The following is a 16,850-nucleotide window of genomic DNA, read 5'->3' as shown; positions in this document are numbered from 1 at the left end:
CTCAAAGGCATCAAGTTAAAAAATAAAACAAAAATTCTTACCACTGGAGAAATAACTAACAAGCTAGAGGGAGAAAAGATTGAAGCTGCCGACTGTCAAGGATTTCGTTTTCTTTGGATCCACAGTCAACATCCATGGCAGCTTGTTGCTGCTGTTGTTGTAAGGTGCCAGCCAAGTCAAGTACAACTCATAGTGACCCTATGAACAGCAGATCTGAACCCTGTCCTATCCTGTGCCAGCCACATCATTTCTGACACACTTGTCCATTGAGGCAGTAACTATGTCAATCCTTCTTGCTAAGGGTCTTCCTCTCTTTCACCTTCCATCCATCTTTCCCAGCATAATCCTCTCCTACCAACATGGCCACCTCTCCTAGCAACATGGCCAAAGTATGTGAGACGAAGCTTTGTCTCCAAGAAGAATGCTGGCTCCACCTTCTCCAAGACATATCTGTTCTTTTTGCCGTCCATGGAATATTAAGTGCTCTTCTCCAACACCACGGCTCAAAGGCATCAATTCTTCTTTTTCCATCTTTATTCATTGTCTAGCTTTCAGCATAGCCTATGATTGAAAAGACCATGGCCTGATTCAGGTACACCTTAGTGCGCAAATGGACACCATTTCTCCTCAATACTTTGGTCCCTGACTACAGACTTTCCCAGTGCAATATGTTTCCTGATCTCCAGACTACTGGTACCAAGAGTGTGTTAGATTCCCATGTGGAGATTACCATCCTTCCCAATGTTTGGAATAATTTGTTATGATCCATACAGTCATCAAGAAATAGAAAAGACCTGCTGCACTGCGGAAATCTTCTATCAAATACTTCTTTAAAGTGCTAAAGAGCAATGATGTCAGTTTAAAGATTAAGGTACACCTGATCCAAGCAATGGTATTTTCAATTACTTTATATGCTGAAATTTGGACAATGGATAAGAATGACAGAAAAATCAATGTCTTTGGAGGAGCTCTGGTGGCCTACTGGCAGGAAGGTGTGCTGTAATCCCAAAGGTGCACAGTTCAAATCCACCAGATGCTCCATTGGAGGAGAACTAGTCAGATCTGACTTGACAGTACACAACAAGAAAGAAAAAAAGAAAAAGAAAATCAGTGTCTTTGATCTAAGAGTACTGAGTATCTCACAGGCTGTCAAAAGAACAAACCTGGAAATGGATGGGTCTTGGAGGAATTGCAACCAGGATGCCTAGAGGCAAGAGTGATAACACTTTGTCTCACATACTATGGGTATGTCAGAAGGGGCCAATCCTTGTAAAAGGACATCATTCTGGGAAAGGTGGACAGTCCGAGAAAGAGAGGAGGACCCCGAGAAAGAGAGGAGGACCTCGATGAGATGGATTGATACAGTGACTGCCTCCATGGCTCAAGCCTGTCAGGAGGTCAGTATGGTGCAGAACAGGGAAGGGTTCATATCTCTTGTTCATAGGGTCGCTGCGAGTGATCGTCAACCAATCAATGGACATGAAGTGTCTGTGGCCGTCCCAGAAGGGATTGGTCAGCTTGTGGCCCAAGTATGAATTCCATGCCTTGAAGATGACAGTTTGTCTATTGAAGAAGCCAGCCCCACAGAGGTTTTTAACGGCAGAATGAGTCAAGGAAGTGAACTGGAGAGGAAAAAGAGGCAAGAGCTGATGTCAACAGACAACAACAGATGGCAGGGTCAAGAGGAGCCTGTCCTGGAGTAGGGGGGAGGGTCCTTCCTCAGGGGGTGCAGGGAGAAGTCCACCAAAGTAAAGGGGAGTGCTGAGGGGAGGACTGAGGAGCTGACACTGAAGGGAGACTCTACCTGCATGCTCTCTGATCTTGACTGTGAGTTGTAACCCGTTGTCTCTTTTAAACAACTTACATACGGTGAGTTCTGTGTAGGCATTGCAAGTATTATCAAACTTAAAAGAGAAGTGCAGATGCCATGGGAGGGTGAGCTGGTGTCAGAATTGGTAAAATGGTTAAAGAATGGAGGCAGCTCTGGTCTTTTCCTCATGGGGCTCTCACAGTGCTACTACTATGCTCCCCATTTTATACTTGAGTTAGAAAGGGGGTGGGGGATGCCATGTATCTCAAACTCAAGCAGGTGCCCTGTGTGTCACCGAACCACCTCCATCTGAGCGTCTACTAACTTGGGCTGAGGTGCCTTCACACCTGAGCCCTAAAACACACACAGGGCACTGAGTAGGGCTGCTGGGGAAATGACACACACAGGGCACTGAGTAGGGCTGCTGAGGAAGTGACCAGAGGAGGGGGCTGTGACATGCAGATGGCCTGCTCCCTCAGAGGAGGCCTCAATGAGCTCTGTTGGGAACAGGAGGGCGGGGGACATCGGTGTCCCCAGCTAAGCCGAGTGGTGAAAAGAATCAAGCCACAGGCCACCACTTCCGCAGCCCCAGGAGAAAACAAAGTGGCATTGTCTCCCTGTCTGCTTGGCAAGGCTGTGACCCTGTCCCCATGAACAAGCAGGTCCCAGTCACACGAAGGGGCTGGGAGCGGCATGTGATCAGGGGGAGGGGGCTGCTCACAGGCCCAAGCCCAGCACTCCGGCCCCAGAAAACAAACGTCGCCTCCAAATGCCCTGTTTGTCCTGGCATGGGGCCAGGCTGCCTGCTCTTCCAGCCTGAGGCTGCTCCCAGGGCCTTGGGTCTGATCTGCTCTTGCCTGGGTCCCTGCACATAGCACGTTGCCAGTGGGGACAGTGACATGTGTGCAGCTGCCCCGCTGCTCCCTGCAGGCACCTGGATTCTCTGTGTTGTGCCTCTTGCTGGGAGCCAGGCCACCTAAACAATCCCAATCCGTGCCCAGCTGGTTGGGACACAGGGACCAAGTAAGTGACAGCCAAGGGCTGTATCTCACAAACTGTGCTGCTTCAGGCCAGTGAGCTTGCCTCTCTGGGCCCCAGATCGCTTGTCTGTGAATCAGGAAGAACAAGAGCCAACACTAGACCACAGAGCACTTGACAGGGTGCACCTTCACCACATTGGGTGCTGTGGGGCCCCACAGGGCTGTCTGTGAACAGCGCATAAGGTGCCCCACTAGAAGACCCCGTGGGCACCAGAAAGGCCAGTGAAGGGGGACAGTGAAGATGAGGGAGTGGCAGTACCCACCACACGAAGAGACCAGAAGGTCCCTCAGGCAAAGCTGGTAGATAGCTCTGAGACAGATTCAAGAGTAACAAGCCCTATTTCTTCACCTTGGCCCACCCCCCGACACCCTCTCACCACCAACCACCCACCCCCACTGCTGCTCACGCCTTCCCAACTCCCTGTACGCTGGCCCTCTGAGCCAAGGACCCAGTGACAGCAGACCCTGCTCCCACTCAGCCCTGTCCCTATTGTCCCCCGCAGTGGTGGGAGTTAACTCTGGCCTGCAGATTCCCAGAAACATACTGGTCCTGCTGCAGAGGCCTGCTATGCCCTCTGGTTGCCCTAGGAGGCAGCACTAGGGCAGTGTCCCGTTCCCCGCCCCCCCCTTGGGATCGCTTCTCTGGACTTGTAGGGTCTTATCCAAATGCCTTTTCTGCAACCTATCATGAGTGGCTAGGGGTCTCCGCAGGTCTGAGGTGCCACGTGATGGCAAAGACATGGGTGATGAAATAAATGGGACTAGGCATATGCCTGATGCTCCTTGCTCTCTCAGGCACTTTCTTTTTATTTTGGGAGGGAGGGGACACACAGCATTCTTAGTTTAATATAGCTCTTGGGGCTTGGGGAGAAAATACAACACTTTTTAAAATCACACAAAAATCATGTATTTCATAATACTAAATCTCCCTTCTCAGAAAGAACACTGTACTTATTGAGTTGATCTGTATCTTTTTAATCGAGATTTTAATGAAAGTTTATAGAGAACTTGAATTTCCATTCATTCATTGTTGTACATTTCCTCCCTGGCCCCCCAGTTCACATTTCTCTTTGGAAACCTTCCCCAGCCCCACCCCGGTCCACTTTACTATGCAGCTCTTATTCTGGGCTGTTATCATACAAACAATACCTAATCATACATTCCTTTTAATCAGCTCTTTCCCTCATCTGTTTCTATGCAGTGTACCTTATTTATCCCCTTTCCTTAGTTTCCCTCTCGGGCATTTTCTCACCTGAAAGGAAGACGGGCTGCTGCCAGCGCCCCTCACTCTCAGTCTCACCCCCTCCACCCCCTGGCTCATTCCTTTAGTCAACACCAGGCATGGAACAGGTCAACCTCTTGGTGACAGGTGTGGAGTGACCACCCTTCGAGAGGTCCTGTGAGTCAGGGGGCCTTGGGCCAGTCCTTCTTCCCCTCTGTGCCCTAACACCCCAGCCCTGGAGGGAAGGGGTCAGAATTCACCTTTTAAACTCTGGGGTCAGAGCAAGGAGAAGAGGTTGAGATGCAGGGGAAAATGTGTGTGCCACCACAGATTGGCGACAGGGCCTGGAAAGTCTGGAGAAGATTCCAGCAGCATCACTCACCCCCCAGGCCTGGCCTCAAATGGTCCAGAGGGCGGGGTCCCACACAGGCCCGAGCAGACACAGCCCAGGGACATCCTGCATCTGAACACGCCTCACTCAGCTCCTCAGGCTTGCCAACGAGGCCAAAGGGGGCGAGCTGGCAGCACCCAGAGGCCGGGCCAGGTTCCGAGATGGGGCGACAGACAAGAATGGGTATGAGAGGGAGTAACCCCCTTGGGGCAGGAAACAGAGGAAAAGGGATGGAAATAAACCGCAGAAAGCAAACAGAGACATCACTGGAGCAACGAAGCTCAAGCACAGCTGCGGAAAGCGTGTGCCTGGGCACGTGTATGGGTGCGTGTCGGGACTGAACATCCCTCTGACACTGAGAGGCGGAGGTGAGATGAGGCGATTCCTAATTCCTTGTCACGTTGATACCAAAGTGCCGACAATGAGAACTGCTGCTGGCCCAGGTTCTCCAGTTCACTCACGCTGACGGGTCAGGTAATGCGCCCAAGGTCCTGCCGCAGAGCCAGGTCCTCTGTGGCGCTCTCGCTCAGAGCCACTACATCACATGTCAGGCGTATGAAATGCATCTGATCTAGCCACATCCTCAGGTGCAGTCCCTGGGGCTGTCCCCAGTCACAGCCTTGAACCACCCTCTCCCCTCATTCCAGCATTAACACAGCCCATTCTCACCACCCCGGCAATACTACCTCTGTTGAGGGGGGGCTTGGAAGTCAAACAGATCTGAGTTCTAGTCGGACTCTGCCCTCAGCTGTACGAGCTAAGGCAGATGAGCAGTGTCTCTGCACCTCACGTGGTGGGGGCTGGTAGCTGCAAGTCGGCTCCAACTCACAGACTTAACACAGAACTAAACGTCGAGAACACCTCTGGTGGCCTAATAGCAAGGAGGTGAGCTGCATGTGCTTTGTATCCACCAGCTGCTCCTTGTAAGAAAAATGGGCCTTCTCCTCCTGTGTGATTTGCAGCCTCTGAAAACCTGCTCGAGACTCAACAGTAATGTTAACGAAACACTGTCCGGGCCTGCGGCACCTTACTGAGCCCATTTCTGAGGCTGATATGTCAATACACTGACTACTTCGTCGGGTCCTTCTGATGATGTCCCAAAAGTGAGTTGAAGTCTCACCCTCTCCCTTCTGAACACCTTAGCTGAAGAGACCTGTCACCCACCACACGAGTGAATGAGGGGCTGCACGTGAATCGGCTGTGTCCTCACCCCTTCCCGCTCAGCTCCCTCTATCAGGCCTGAGGCAGAGGAGCGACAATGTGATGGAGAAGCTGGAAGCATCAGTCCTGCCCTGCCCTGCAGTCTGCAGCTGGCTCCAGGAACGCGGGCTGTGTCCCTGTCTGCTGTCCCCTTGGTGGTGCTGGGGCAGCCCCAGTTTGAAAAGACCTGAGAGACCAGGGAAAAACAAACCCAAACTGGCCCTGTCCTTGAAGCTCTTGGTGAGACAGGAGAAAGCGGTGTGGTTTGGTGAAGGAGCCTTCATGGGCCGTGTCCTGGACACTCCAGCCTGGGTGTAAGCTGGTTCTGGCTCCGGTATGGCCTGGGGACCATGGTGCAGTGTCTGTGGCAGTAACAAGAGCTTGTGAAAAAGACCCTCCGGCGCCCACTCAGTTCCAACCTATCAGAAAGTGGAACCAGCTGATCCTGACTGTCCACTGCCCTCAGCTCACCCTGATGAGAAGTTTTTGCATCACATCTATCATTCACTCAAGCATGTACAGGGCACCTGTGTACTGTTCTAAGCATTAAAGACAGAGCAGGAGATAAAGTCACTGGTGGTATGGGTTCTAAGGAGCTCAAGCAAATATGTACAAAACAGGTTATCAAGGCAGCAGGAACTGTGGGAGATTCCCACCTATTCATCATGAACAGAAGGGTCATTTCTGAAGAAACGGGGGAAGTACCTGTATGGTACACTGCATGGTTCAAAATTGGGAAGGGTGTACGCCAGGGATGTGTCCTATCTCCATACCTTTTCAACATGTATGCAGAGCAGATTATCCGAGAGGCTGGGCTCTATGAGGCGTGTGGTGGAGTTAGGATTGGTGGATGATCTATCAACAATCTGCGTTATGCAGATGACACAACCCTGCTCAATGAAACTGAGGAGGACCTCATGCACTTACTGCAGAGGGTCAAGGACCGCAGCCTTCAATATGCACTGAGGCTCAATGTCAAGAAGACAAAAATTCTCACCACTGGACCAATTGGTAGCATCAGGATGGATGGCAAAGAGGTTGAGATTGTTCACAGCTTCAGTTTGCTCGGCTCCACGGTCAACACTCTTGGCACCAGTAGCCAGGAAATCAAAAAACGTATTGCGATGGGCAAGTCCGCGGTTAGGGACCTCTCTAAAATACTCAAGAGCAGCAGTGTCTATCTGGAGACTAAGATGTGCCTGATACAGGCCATGGTTTTTGCAATCACTTGTTATGCATCAGAGAGTTGGACAATGACTAGGGAGGATAGAAGGAGAACTGACGCCTCTGAGCTGTGGCGCTGGAGTAGAGTATTGAATGTACCATGGACTGCCAAGAAAACAAACAGATTCATCCTAGAGAGGGTTAAAGCAGGCTGCTCCTGGGAGGCAAGGATTCTGGGGCTTCGTCTGACATACTATGGACATGTTGTAAGGAGAGACAGGTCTTTAGAGAGGGACATCATGCTGGGTAGAGGGACGGCACAGGAGGGGAAGACCCTCTATGAGGTGGATTGATTCAGTGACTGGGGTAATCGGGATGGGTGTGTCGGAGACAATGGGATTGGCAAAGGATAGAGCAGGGTTTAGGGCTGTTGTACATAGGGTCGCTATGAGTCGCAAACGACTCGACGGCACTTAACAACAACAACCACCTGTATGAAGTGCTCCACGAAGGGACAGCAAGTGCAAAGTTGTGGTGGCCAGTGTGAGGGAGGTGAGTGCAGTCCCTGGGAGAGCAGAGGCCAGGAGGGAAAAGCAAGGCTGCAGCAAGCTGACGGGTTTGGGGCTGGAGGCTGTGACTGGACTCCAACCTACACGTGAGCAGCATCCAGTGATACATTTAAGTTCATCCCTCTGGGCACAAGAAGTAGACTGGCAGGGAGGCTCCAGTTCAAGTCTATGGCTGGATGAGGCTGTAGGGTGGTGAGAAGCGGTCAGATCCAGGCTGTGGTTACAGGGCTGGCCATAAGGGATATTTCCTTTCTGACTCGTCCCAGCCCCACAAAGGGCCCCCCTGTTCAAAGCAGCAGTGATTGCCACAGTGTGGACAACGCAGCAAAACTCCCAAGCAACACAGACTAGGTGCCACATAACACGTATTAACGACCAGTGCAATATGTTTTGTTACAACTGGAGAGGTGAGCTGATTTGACCACCAATCACAAAACAGCATTGCGAGGTGGGGACCCCTCACTGCACCTCCATCCCTCCTGTGCCGCTCCCACCTGTTCTGCTCATGGAATAAAGCTCCATCGGCCAGAGACTGCTTGATCCACTGCGTACCCTCACCACCTTCCATAATGCCCAACACTAAGCCCTAAACTCCAAGAACAAACAGAAATTGGGTGGCGAAGCACCCAGACAAACCAGCAGTCCTGACTCCCTCAAGTTCTTTTTCCTGGGGGCAGTTTCCTCAATTACCCAATGGAATTCTACTCTTATCTGTTAAGGCTGATGAGCATGGAATGTATATATGCACACTCATATTTATTGTTGTGTTATTTACAACAGCAAAGATAGGGAAGCAAACCAATTGCCCATCAAAGAATGAATGGATGGGAAAATGATGGTATATTCATACAATGGAATATTATGCAGGACTGAAAAACAATGAACTTGTAAAACATCACACAACATGGAGGACCCTGGAACACATCGTGCTGAATGAAATATCTGTCACAAAAGGATAATTACTGCATAGTACCACTGTTATAAAGCAGGTATGACATGGGAGGTTGGGAGAAGAATAGGGTAAGTGTGAGTAATTACTATTGCATTGGAACAGATGAAAGAACTGTCTAAAATAAATATATGATTAGGCATTATGTGTACGACAATAGCCCAGAATAAGAGATATCATTGCAAAGAAGACTGGGGGCAGTAGGTAATAGTGCAACAATGAGTATTTTTTTTTTAAAAAAGTAAACTGGGGACTGCCATAGGGGTTGGAGGGGAGACTGAGAAAGATGGGATAAGTTATGTATACTGCATTGAACAAGATGAGAGAGAGAGAACTGTTTAAAAAGTATATATGATTAGGTATTATTGTCATGGCAAGAGTCCAGAACGAAGGCTGCATAGTGGAATGGACTTGGGGGGGAGGGACTGGAAACAATGAAAGAATTTTTCTTTTACTTTGCAAAGAGAAGAACGAACTGAAAGGAAAGGGTGGGCAGGGAGTAAAGTGCAACAACGAATGAATAAATGAATGGAAATCCAAAATTAAATTTAATTTGCATTAAAATTAATAATAAAAAATAAAAAAAAAATTAAAAAGTGAACTGGGGAGGAAGAAGGGATAATGAGGGAATAAAATGTGCAACAATGAGTGAATGAAATCTAACTTCTCTAAATGTTCATTAAAATCAGTAAATAATTTTTTTTTAAAAACCTCGCTCAGCACCTGGTATCTCAATATAGTTGGAAGAGAGGGTGCTGGTCAGAGGGCTCAGTGGGAAAAGGCTTCCTATATAACCTCTGACAGTACCGGGCTTGGAAACTTGGACACCAGGACAAATGCAAGACTCAGCAACACCAAAGGCCTAGGCAATTCTAGAAGGTGCTGACATCCTTCTCCAGCTTTACTGCTGAATGCAGACTAGGGACTTACAAGTTGCAGCCATCACTAGGTACAGCCAATCTGGGATCAACTTAATTTTCCTACTGGAATTGTCTGTTGAGAAAGATCAGGACCAAGGAACAATTAGCCCAGTAAAGGGTTCCAGCCAGGACAGGGACTAGTTGGTTCTCTGCTCAGTGTCCATTCAAGTTCCTGATGAGGTGTGGGCTTGGGGAGGTGTTACTCTCTCCCAAGACCAGTTTCCACACTTGTTCAAGCACTGCCCTGTGCCTGTCACAGACCCGAGCAGTCACCATGTCAGCAGTTTGCCTCTGGGGCTGGGGCACACCAATACGAAGACATCAGCACAATGAAAGCAAGAGGCTTGGTGTTTGGCCTGGAACCAAACTCTCTGAGGGTGCAAGAAATAAATGGCAGAGAAAAAGAAATTAACACCTTATAATGAGTTTGGTGACTCCAGTTCTGCAGGCCAGAGAGAACAGGACTTAGTCAAGCTTGCAGAGGTGTCATGTAAATGTGGTGACATCTGCAGGTGTCATTACGAACAGGGCTGTCTACCATCACGTCATGTGGAACAGAAGCCCAATACCGAGCAGGTGGTACAATTCCGACTGTCTCCTTTGCTCTCTCCTCTTCCTTGCTTTGCAGCCCCAGATGACACCATTCTGATTCATACCCCTTAGCCCCACAGTACCTGGATGGTATATAACAGCCAATCCACATCCTAAAACACCTCAGATGGTCTCATAGGGAGAGTGCCAGGAAGCAGGAGCGGTGGGCAGGTGAGTAGGAACTATTTGGATTCACACCATAAGAAAAAAATATTTCCAAGACAGAGCCCTTAGCCCTCACTCAAGACACAGTTTTAAGGAAAAGGCCAATCTCCATACACAAAAAACAAGTTCACTTGTAACAGTAGCTACTGCTTACTACACTGGCCACTGGTGGCACAGTGGTAAGGAGCTGCACTGCCAACCTGAACACACGCTGTTCGACTTTACCAGTTGCTCTGCAAGAAAGATGGACAATCTCTTTCTGCCTCTGAAAACCCACCGGAGGGTCAGCAATGGGTCGGTTCTGACTACAGTGTTTAACAAATACTGACTACATGACAGGCCTCACCATCAATCCACCCTATAGTTTTTCTTAATTTCATTTTGCGGGGAGCCTGTGGTGACACAAGAGGTGATGGAGCCGGTTCTGAACACAGGCACAAATACCTGACAAAGCCTGTGCTCTGGACCCTTGGACAGCACTGCTCCCCCCTCTAGAGCCATGTCAGTCCCTCATGAACCCTGTTGCCCAACGCAAATCCTGAAGTGCACTCGTGCACATAGGCACAGCCCCGGCTCAAGCCGCCAGGGCCCACTGCTGCGCTGCTGGAACAAACAGCCTTTGTCTCTGGCTCAGCTTCTGGGCACAGCACTCGTGGTTGTGGCTGCCCTAGCAGGGGCCAGGGGAGGGACATGAGATTCTGGCTCTCGGGGACTTTAAAAGGGGCCCAGAAGCAGCCCGTCCCCAAAGGCTTGGCCTGAGCAGTGGCTGCACACACTGGACTTAAGAAAGGAGAAGCTGATGTCACTAAGGAGCAGTTGGCAGAGTGGTTAATAAGGAACAAGAAGAGACAGGCCATGGCAAGTCCCTCCACCTCACGGGACCAGGATGGGCCAGTCTTTTCCCCAAATCTGGAGCAAGGCTCTTAGTCTTGCTGCCTCAGAAAGAGAGCCTCTTCACACAAATGTAGAGAAAAGGGGCTCAGAGGCCTCCGACAGGCAACAGCCACAAGCGTCAGGAGATGGTTTCAGGGGCACAGACCTGCCAACTCTGACAGCTGTTTGCTGGATAAACTTAGGTGAGTGAGGTTTGTTCACAGAGCCATTCTGCATAGTTGTTAAAGATCAGAAATAGTAATAATATACTGGGTGCTTGGCAGGGAGGAAGGTCTTAGCAGCTACTCTCATTTTTCTGGGGCCAAGCCTGCCCCCGGCCCTCTCTTCACATGATAACCCCAACAAGAAGTCACCAAAAGAGCTCTGAATCACTGTCAGCTCAGGGGTCAAACGCTACCCAGGCGCTGACTGTGAAAAGAGACGTGACCCTATTCACAGAGTCTTTTTCCATCTGAGGAAAATCAGCCATCAGGCTTTGGGTTCCAGCTGTCAAAAACCAAAAAACTGAGAGGCACCATGGCCTATTTCAGGAAAACCACAGCCATCAAATGTGCACCCCTCCAAGCTGGCTGTAAGCACCCTTCCAGGCTGACAGGCTCCAAGATATCGATCCTGACCCATCTGTCTTCCTGGGTTCATTGTTGGAAAGAGCTGTGCACTAAGGACAAGCATTTGGTCAGTGTCACCAGGGGTGCTTTAAGCAGCAATCAACACCTTCTTTTTCAATGTGTATTAAGTCATTTATTTCTCAAGATGTGCACACTCAAGTATTAAGTTGGCCAGGACAACTCATGGCTCCTAGGTATGTACAGGTCCTTTGACAGCTGGGGTTACAACTTCATAGCTAGTGTACCACACACACAAGATAAAATAGGAAGCCTAAAACCCCCAAGCCACTCCAAGGGAAACTGAGGGAAGAAGGGAGTTGGGGGTGTAATGCAGCATCCGTTTTGGGGGGGGGAAATCAATGCACAAGGAGGGAAGAACACAGAGGGATGGAAGTCAAGCTCGCACCGATCTTCATCAATTGCAGTGTTTGTGTGGAGGATCAGGGGATTGAGTTCAACAGGTCCTTCAGGAAGCTCTCTGGATCATTGATTTCTGATAAAAGGCCTGGAAGAGAGAGCAAGCAGAAGTTGGTTAGGAGCTGGCATGCACAATCCCCAGCCCCACTGAGTCACAGCTGCCGGATCCACCAAGAACACACTGTGCTCCGACAGGCTCCAACACAGCTGCCTGCTGAAACATCACAATGACTAGGGATGCAGTCATCAGAGAAACAGCCTCACTCTCTAAGAGGATGGAAGTCCTGTCAAGGGATCAGGCAATGTTTGCGATAAAGGCACTAGAGTGGCAGATGTCAACCTGATGACCTCCCTAGAGCAGTAGTTCTAAACCCAGCAGGGAGCCTGCAAGTCCACGGGAACGAGGTGCAGAATGGAGAAGAGGAGGAGGGGTGGGGACCCTGGAGAGAGAGCATCCACAGCTCTCATCACGTTCTCAAAGGGGCCAGGGACCAAGGAAATGTTAAGAGCCACGGCCCCCGAGGGCTAGGAGGAGCAGAGTGAGAGAGCAGGACCCGGATTCATCTGAATTTAGATCCTATTACAGTTCCTGGAGCCTTGAATGTGCCAAAGCATTATTACATCCCATTTCCTCAACTGCAGGCAGATCCCAGGTTATGATGGAGTTCTGCCCAAACAACTCCATCCTAAGTTGGTTCTGCTGTTCATTACATACCTCATTTTTTTGGTTTTCATTTTTAGTGCTTTGTAATATTAGTATCTTTACAAACAACACTGAACATCTGCAAGTAAGTAATGATAACCTCAGCAAATTACGCACTACAACACTAAGTAGCATGCATAATAACAATACAACGTGCAACAAAGCACTACAGACAGTTGTTAAATGTGGCTCCTCAAAACCTGAGGATGTCTTAAGTCACAGATGACCTGTATAAAACGAGGACAGTGGCACATCCTTGCTGTGCGGCCGCAGGGATAAAATGAGGCAATGTACGTGAGAGTATCAAGTGCAGAGAAGGTATTCAGTCAGCATCAGGTGTTACCTCTCCAAGTTGGTGCTAAGTCTTCCCCTGCGGCCAGCCCCCAGCACTCACCAAGTAGGGCACAAGCAGACTAAAGTCTCGTGCTAAACAAACATGGGCTGGTAATCCTGCAAGCCTGGCAACATTTAAACTGGAGCCATCTCCCAAGCATCTGTACTACTGGAGGGAAGAGTGGCAGTGATCATCTCCTGCTGGTGTTGAATCCTGCTGAGTGTTTTGTTCTTGTATTTGAATAGGGTGTGTCTGATGTTAGAAATTTTCTAATGATTTAAACAAAGTCATAAAAGTTATGCCCAGGTAAAGCAACCCCCAGGCAGACTCCCTGTCTCCTGAAGGTGCCCCTTCTCTCTCTTCATGAGGGTGCCTGGCCCACTCCAGGCTGATGCAAAGCCCTGAATCTTCCTTCTCCCATCACCTTTTTCTAACCACAATTCCACATTCATGCTGACACGTCATTCTGATCAGCCACCACATCCCTGGGTGACAGGCACAAAGCTGAAAATATAGAGACAAATAAAACAAACCACTTGTTCTCAATCAGGAGAAACTTTCCAGGAAGAAAGCAAAGTATGAAGCTAAGGTACGAAGGTTGTTAAATGGCTAGGCTGAGAAGACACACAGGAGTGGTAAAGCTAACAAGAAATGCAAATGAGCAGTGTCAACTTGACCTTCCAGGCAACAGGGCAGGTGCCAGGCTAACCAAGGCCTATGCCAACACACTGCATCTGCTGCGACAAAGGCAAAGGTGGCCACAAAGAGTCAAAGGCAGAGGTCCCAGAGTTCTCTGGAGGTTGGTGCTGAGCTGGGAGAAAAGAGAAAGTACCCTGGGCTTCACTCCGGCCCTGCTGTGGGTTTATTCCCATGGGGGAAGGAAACTGTCAGGAAAGTATTACTGAAAGCTTTCTTAGTGCAAAGTAGGGGAGATTTTTCCTGTCTTGACACCTCACAAAACTCCTACAATGAACATCAGGGAAAAGTGAACCAGATGATGGGAACTCTGCGGCTGTTTTGGGCAACTCTATCGGGGCCGCACTGAGCAAGGGCTCAGGAACCAGTGCCCACAAACAGAGAGGGCACTGAGTATTCATTCTGGGAGGGTTTGCTCAGGAATGAGCCCAAGTCACTTCCCTCTGTTGTCACTCGATGCTTGGTTATGAAATCCAAACACATTTTAATGTGTTTGTAATAAGGATAACAGATTGGTTATACAAAGCATCTGTACACAGGAGAGAACAATGAGCTTCATTTTACTACTGTGGGATGAGAAACTGTCTGGAGTCTTCACATGACAACAGCTCCAATTATTGCTTAGCTCTCTCTTCAGATTTACGGATCAACTAGGGGTGGCTGTGACATAAGTGGTCTCAGGCCCCAAGAAGAGGAAGACAAGTGAGCTCAAAGACTGAGCATGCCCATTTGAATGTCAATTATCTGAACTAGCACAAAAAAGCTAGGAATTAAAAAAAGGTATGTGTCCCTGGCAACTTAAATCTTCAGAGCCTCAGTTCCTCTATCTATTAAATGGGGATAATTAGAATTCCTACCTTCTGTAAGCGAGAAAAGAAACAGTGTGGGCTGGGAAGGAGTTAAGTAGGCAAACATGTTAGTGCTGCTGTTACTATTAGCGGTTTGACAGTTCAGCACCTTTCCAATCCCCATAGAGGCAGCAAGTAGGCTGGTTCTCACCTGTACTGCTTCTAATATGTGAAGATGAAAGCTATCAGCAGCCTGACTAATACAGATGTGGGGCTCTGCAGCAGGGAATCTCTGAAAGACAAAATCTTTACACTGACCAGCTGCGTCGAGGAACTCTGAGAAGGTCTCCACTGGCATGAACTCCTCCTGGAAGGTTTTCAGAGCTTTGTCAGCAGCTTCATAGATGGGCATGTCGTTGTGGCGGATGTATTCAGCTAGAGAGCAGGACCAGCCTCCCTCTGTGTTACTGGTAGGCACCTTCTACAAGAACCAACAAGAGACAGGGCAGGGAGGTAGGTTACATAATGCTGGCTCTTCTTGTGCCTCAAGTCAGCAGGCAGTTTCAATCCTGAGGAAAACCAAGCCTCCGCCATGACATCAACATTCTTCCTACAGGATGTATTTTTCATTTCCAAACAGCACAAAATTTCCTTGCATTATGCAGTTTTGCCCAAACCTATAAGCTGTAAGCAACTCTTTTCTGTTCCTTACATTTCATGCCTGCTTTTCTCAATGTAAAGAGAATTAACAACATGCTCCATTTGAGCTGTTTCATTCAGAGAGTATAAACATGACTATTCAAAACACTAATTCTTTCAAGGCCGAAAGGAGTAGTCTAAGTAGGATTAGAGCACGTCACACTGCAAACAGTGGGGACAAAAGCAAACAAGTGGTGACTAGGGAGGGACATTCCTCTGGTAGAAGTGGATTTGAACCAGGCTTGACACCATTCAGCAGCAGTGCTCTTAGCTTCAATGGACACCAGAGAGATAAAATGGGACTGGTTTGATCCCCTAAGAATTTGCCTTTCCAAGGAGCTCTGGTGGCCTAGTAGCAAGAAGTTGCACTGCAATCCTGAAGTACACGGTTCAAATCCACCAGATGCTCTGCTGGAGAAGGAGGGACAATCTCCTGTACCAGTGAGATCCAATCTGATAGTACACACACACACACAGACAAAATAATAAAATGTAAAGAAAAAATTTTGCCTTTCCACTCAAGATAAAATGAAGCAAATCCTCCAGTTTGACAAGATTCCCAGGTAATTCATATAGCATCATTTGTGAGTGACCTGGCTCCAGGCCTGGCTAACAGTAAAATCCCTTCCCAAGCGAGGAACAAAACACCCCAGGTGCCGGAGCAGGGGAAAAGAAGCTAGCAGTGCATATTACTGTCCGCCCTCACAGAGACGAGATCCCTTACCTTAAACATGTTGTAAATGAGATCAACTAGGGCCCAAAACAGAAGGGAAGAACGGTAAGCAGAGTAGTCCTTCACAGCCTTATCTGTTAACCTAGAAAAGAGAAGCAAATTTCATCTCCACGAAGACTAGAAGGATCCTGTTGAGGTCAGAGCAAAGTATCCTGTGTTTCCAGGGAAAACTGACCGTGTACTGTGCATCACATAGTCCTAGAACTTGCCTATCTTCCTGGGAAAGCAACAGTTGTAGGGAAGAAACTCGGAGCCCTAGGATGCAGTTGCTTATTACAAAAGTGTTCGATGTAATATTAATATTCCTTTTTAACGTGGGCTCTCTTTCAAATCAGGGTTAAAAAGAATGGGGGAAACACAAATTGCAATATGGCAATGGAACAGCCAATCATCATCCTGGCTGAATGAGAACTGATGCACTAGGATAGAACCCAGGGGATTTGTTTTTAAAAAGCTTTTTTTTTTGCTATGAAATTTACTTAAACATACTACCATTTGCATTTAACTTTATTTTGCAAAATACCTCCTCAAAGTGTTAGTACTTTTCATTTGCTTATAGTTTTGAATATCAATGGCAATACCTTTAACAGGAAAACATCAAGGTTTGCAACATCATTTGTACACTTTAAGAAATATAGCTGTCAGTTCTGATAATACAAGCAAATGATCTTTTTAAATATAGCAAAACTTATATAGCAATTTCTCATAAGATATAAGTTATATATTATGGGAAGGAAAATAAAAAGGCCACTCACTGCCTTCAAGAAAGGAACTGTGCTTCCCTTGTGCTTAGTGCCCACACAATCTCTCAGACTAAACGATGTCTGATAAATGAATCAAGACAATTTGTCTTGACATTCCCACCTGGAGAATTTCTGTAAACTGTCAACAGACCTAAGCCAACCAAACACAGTAATTTGTCAGACAGACGTTGTGTCAAAATACAGCAAGCTGCTG

The 16,850-nt window shown here is 48.2% G+C and overlaps 1 protein-coding gene across 1 annotated transcript in view; it reads right to left on the bottom strand.

The window, feature by feature from the left end:
* Window positions 1-11,633: 11,633 nt before the first annotated feature.
* Window positions 11,634-16,850, bottom strand: part of UBR4 (ubiquitin protein ligase E3 component n-recognin 4) — a 155,047-nt gene continuing 149,830 nt past the window's right edge. Inside the window, exons 104-106 of the mRNA XM_006883594.1 lie at window positions 15,885-15,975; window positions 14,780-14,942; window positions 11,634-12,028 (exon numbers count right to left, since the gene is read on the bottom strand). Of these exons, the coding sequence (XP_006883656.1) occupies window positions 11,964-12,028; window positions 14,780-14,942; window positions 15,885-15,975 (319 nt within the window). The 3' untranslated portion in view covers window positions 11,634-11,963. The remainder of the gene's footprint in view (window positions 12,029-14,779; window positions 14,943-15,884; window positions 15,976-16,850) is intronic.

This window comes from Elephantulus edwardii, unplaced genomic scaffold (assembly GCF_000299155.1).
Source record: "Elephantulus edwardii isolate Elephantulus edwardi_28Jun2011 unplaced genomic scaffold, EleEdw1.0 scaffold00028, whole genome shotgun sequence".
In the NCBI taxonomy this organism is placed as follows: Eukaryota; Metazoa; Chordata; class Mammalia; order Macroscelidea; family Macroscelididae; genus Elephantulus; species Elephantulus edwardii.
The sequence above is the reverse complement of the archived record's forward strand: the minus strand, read 5'-3'. Positions and strand labels throughout refer to the sequence as shown.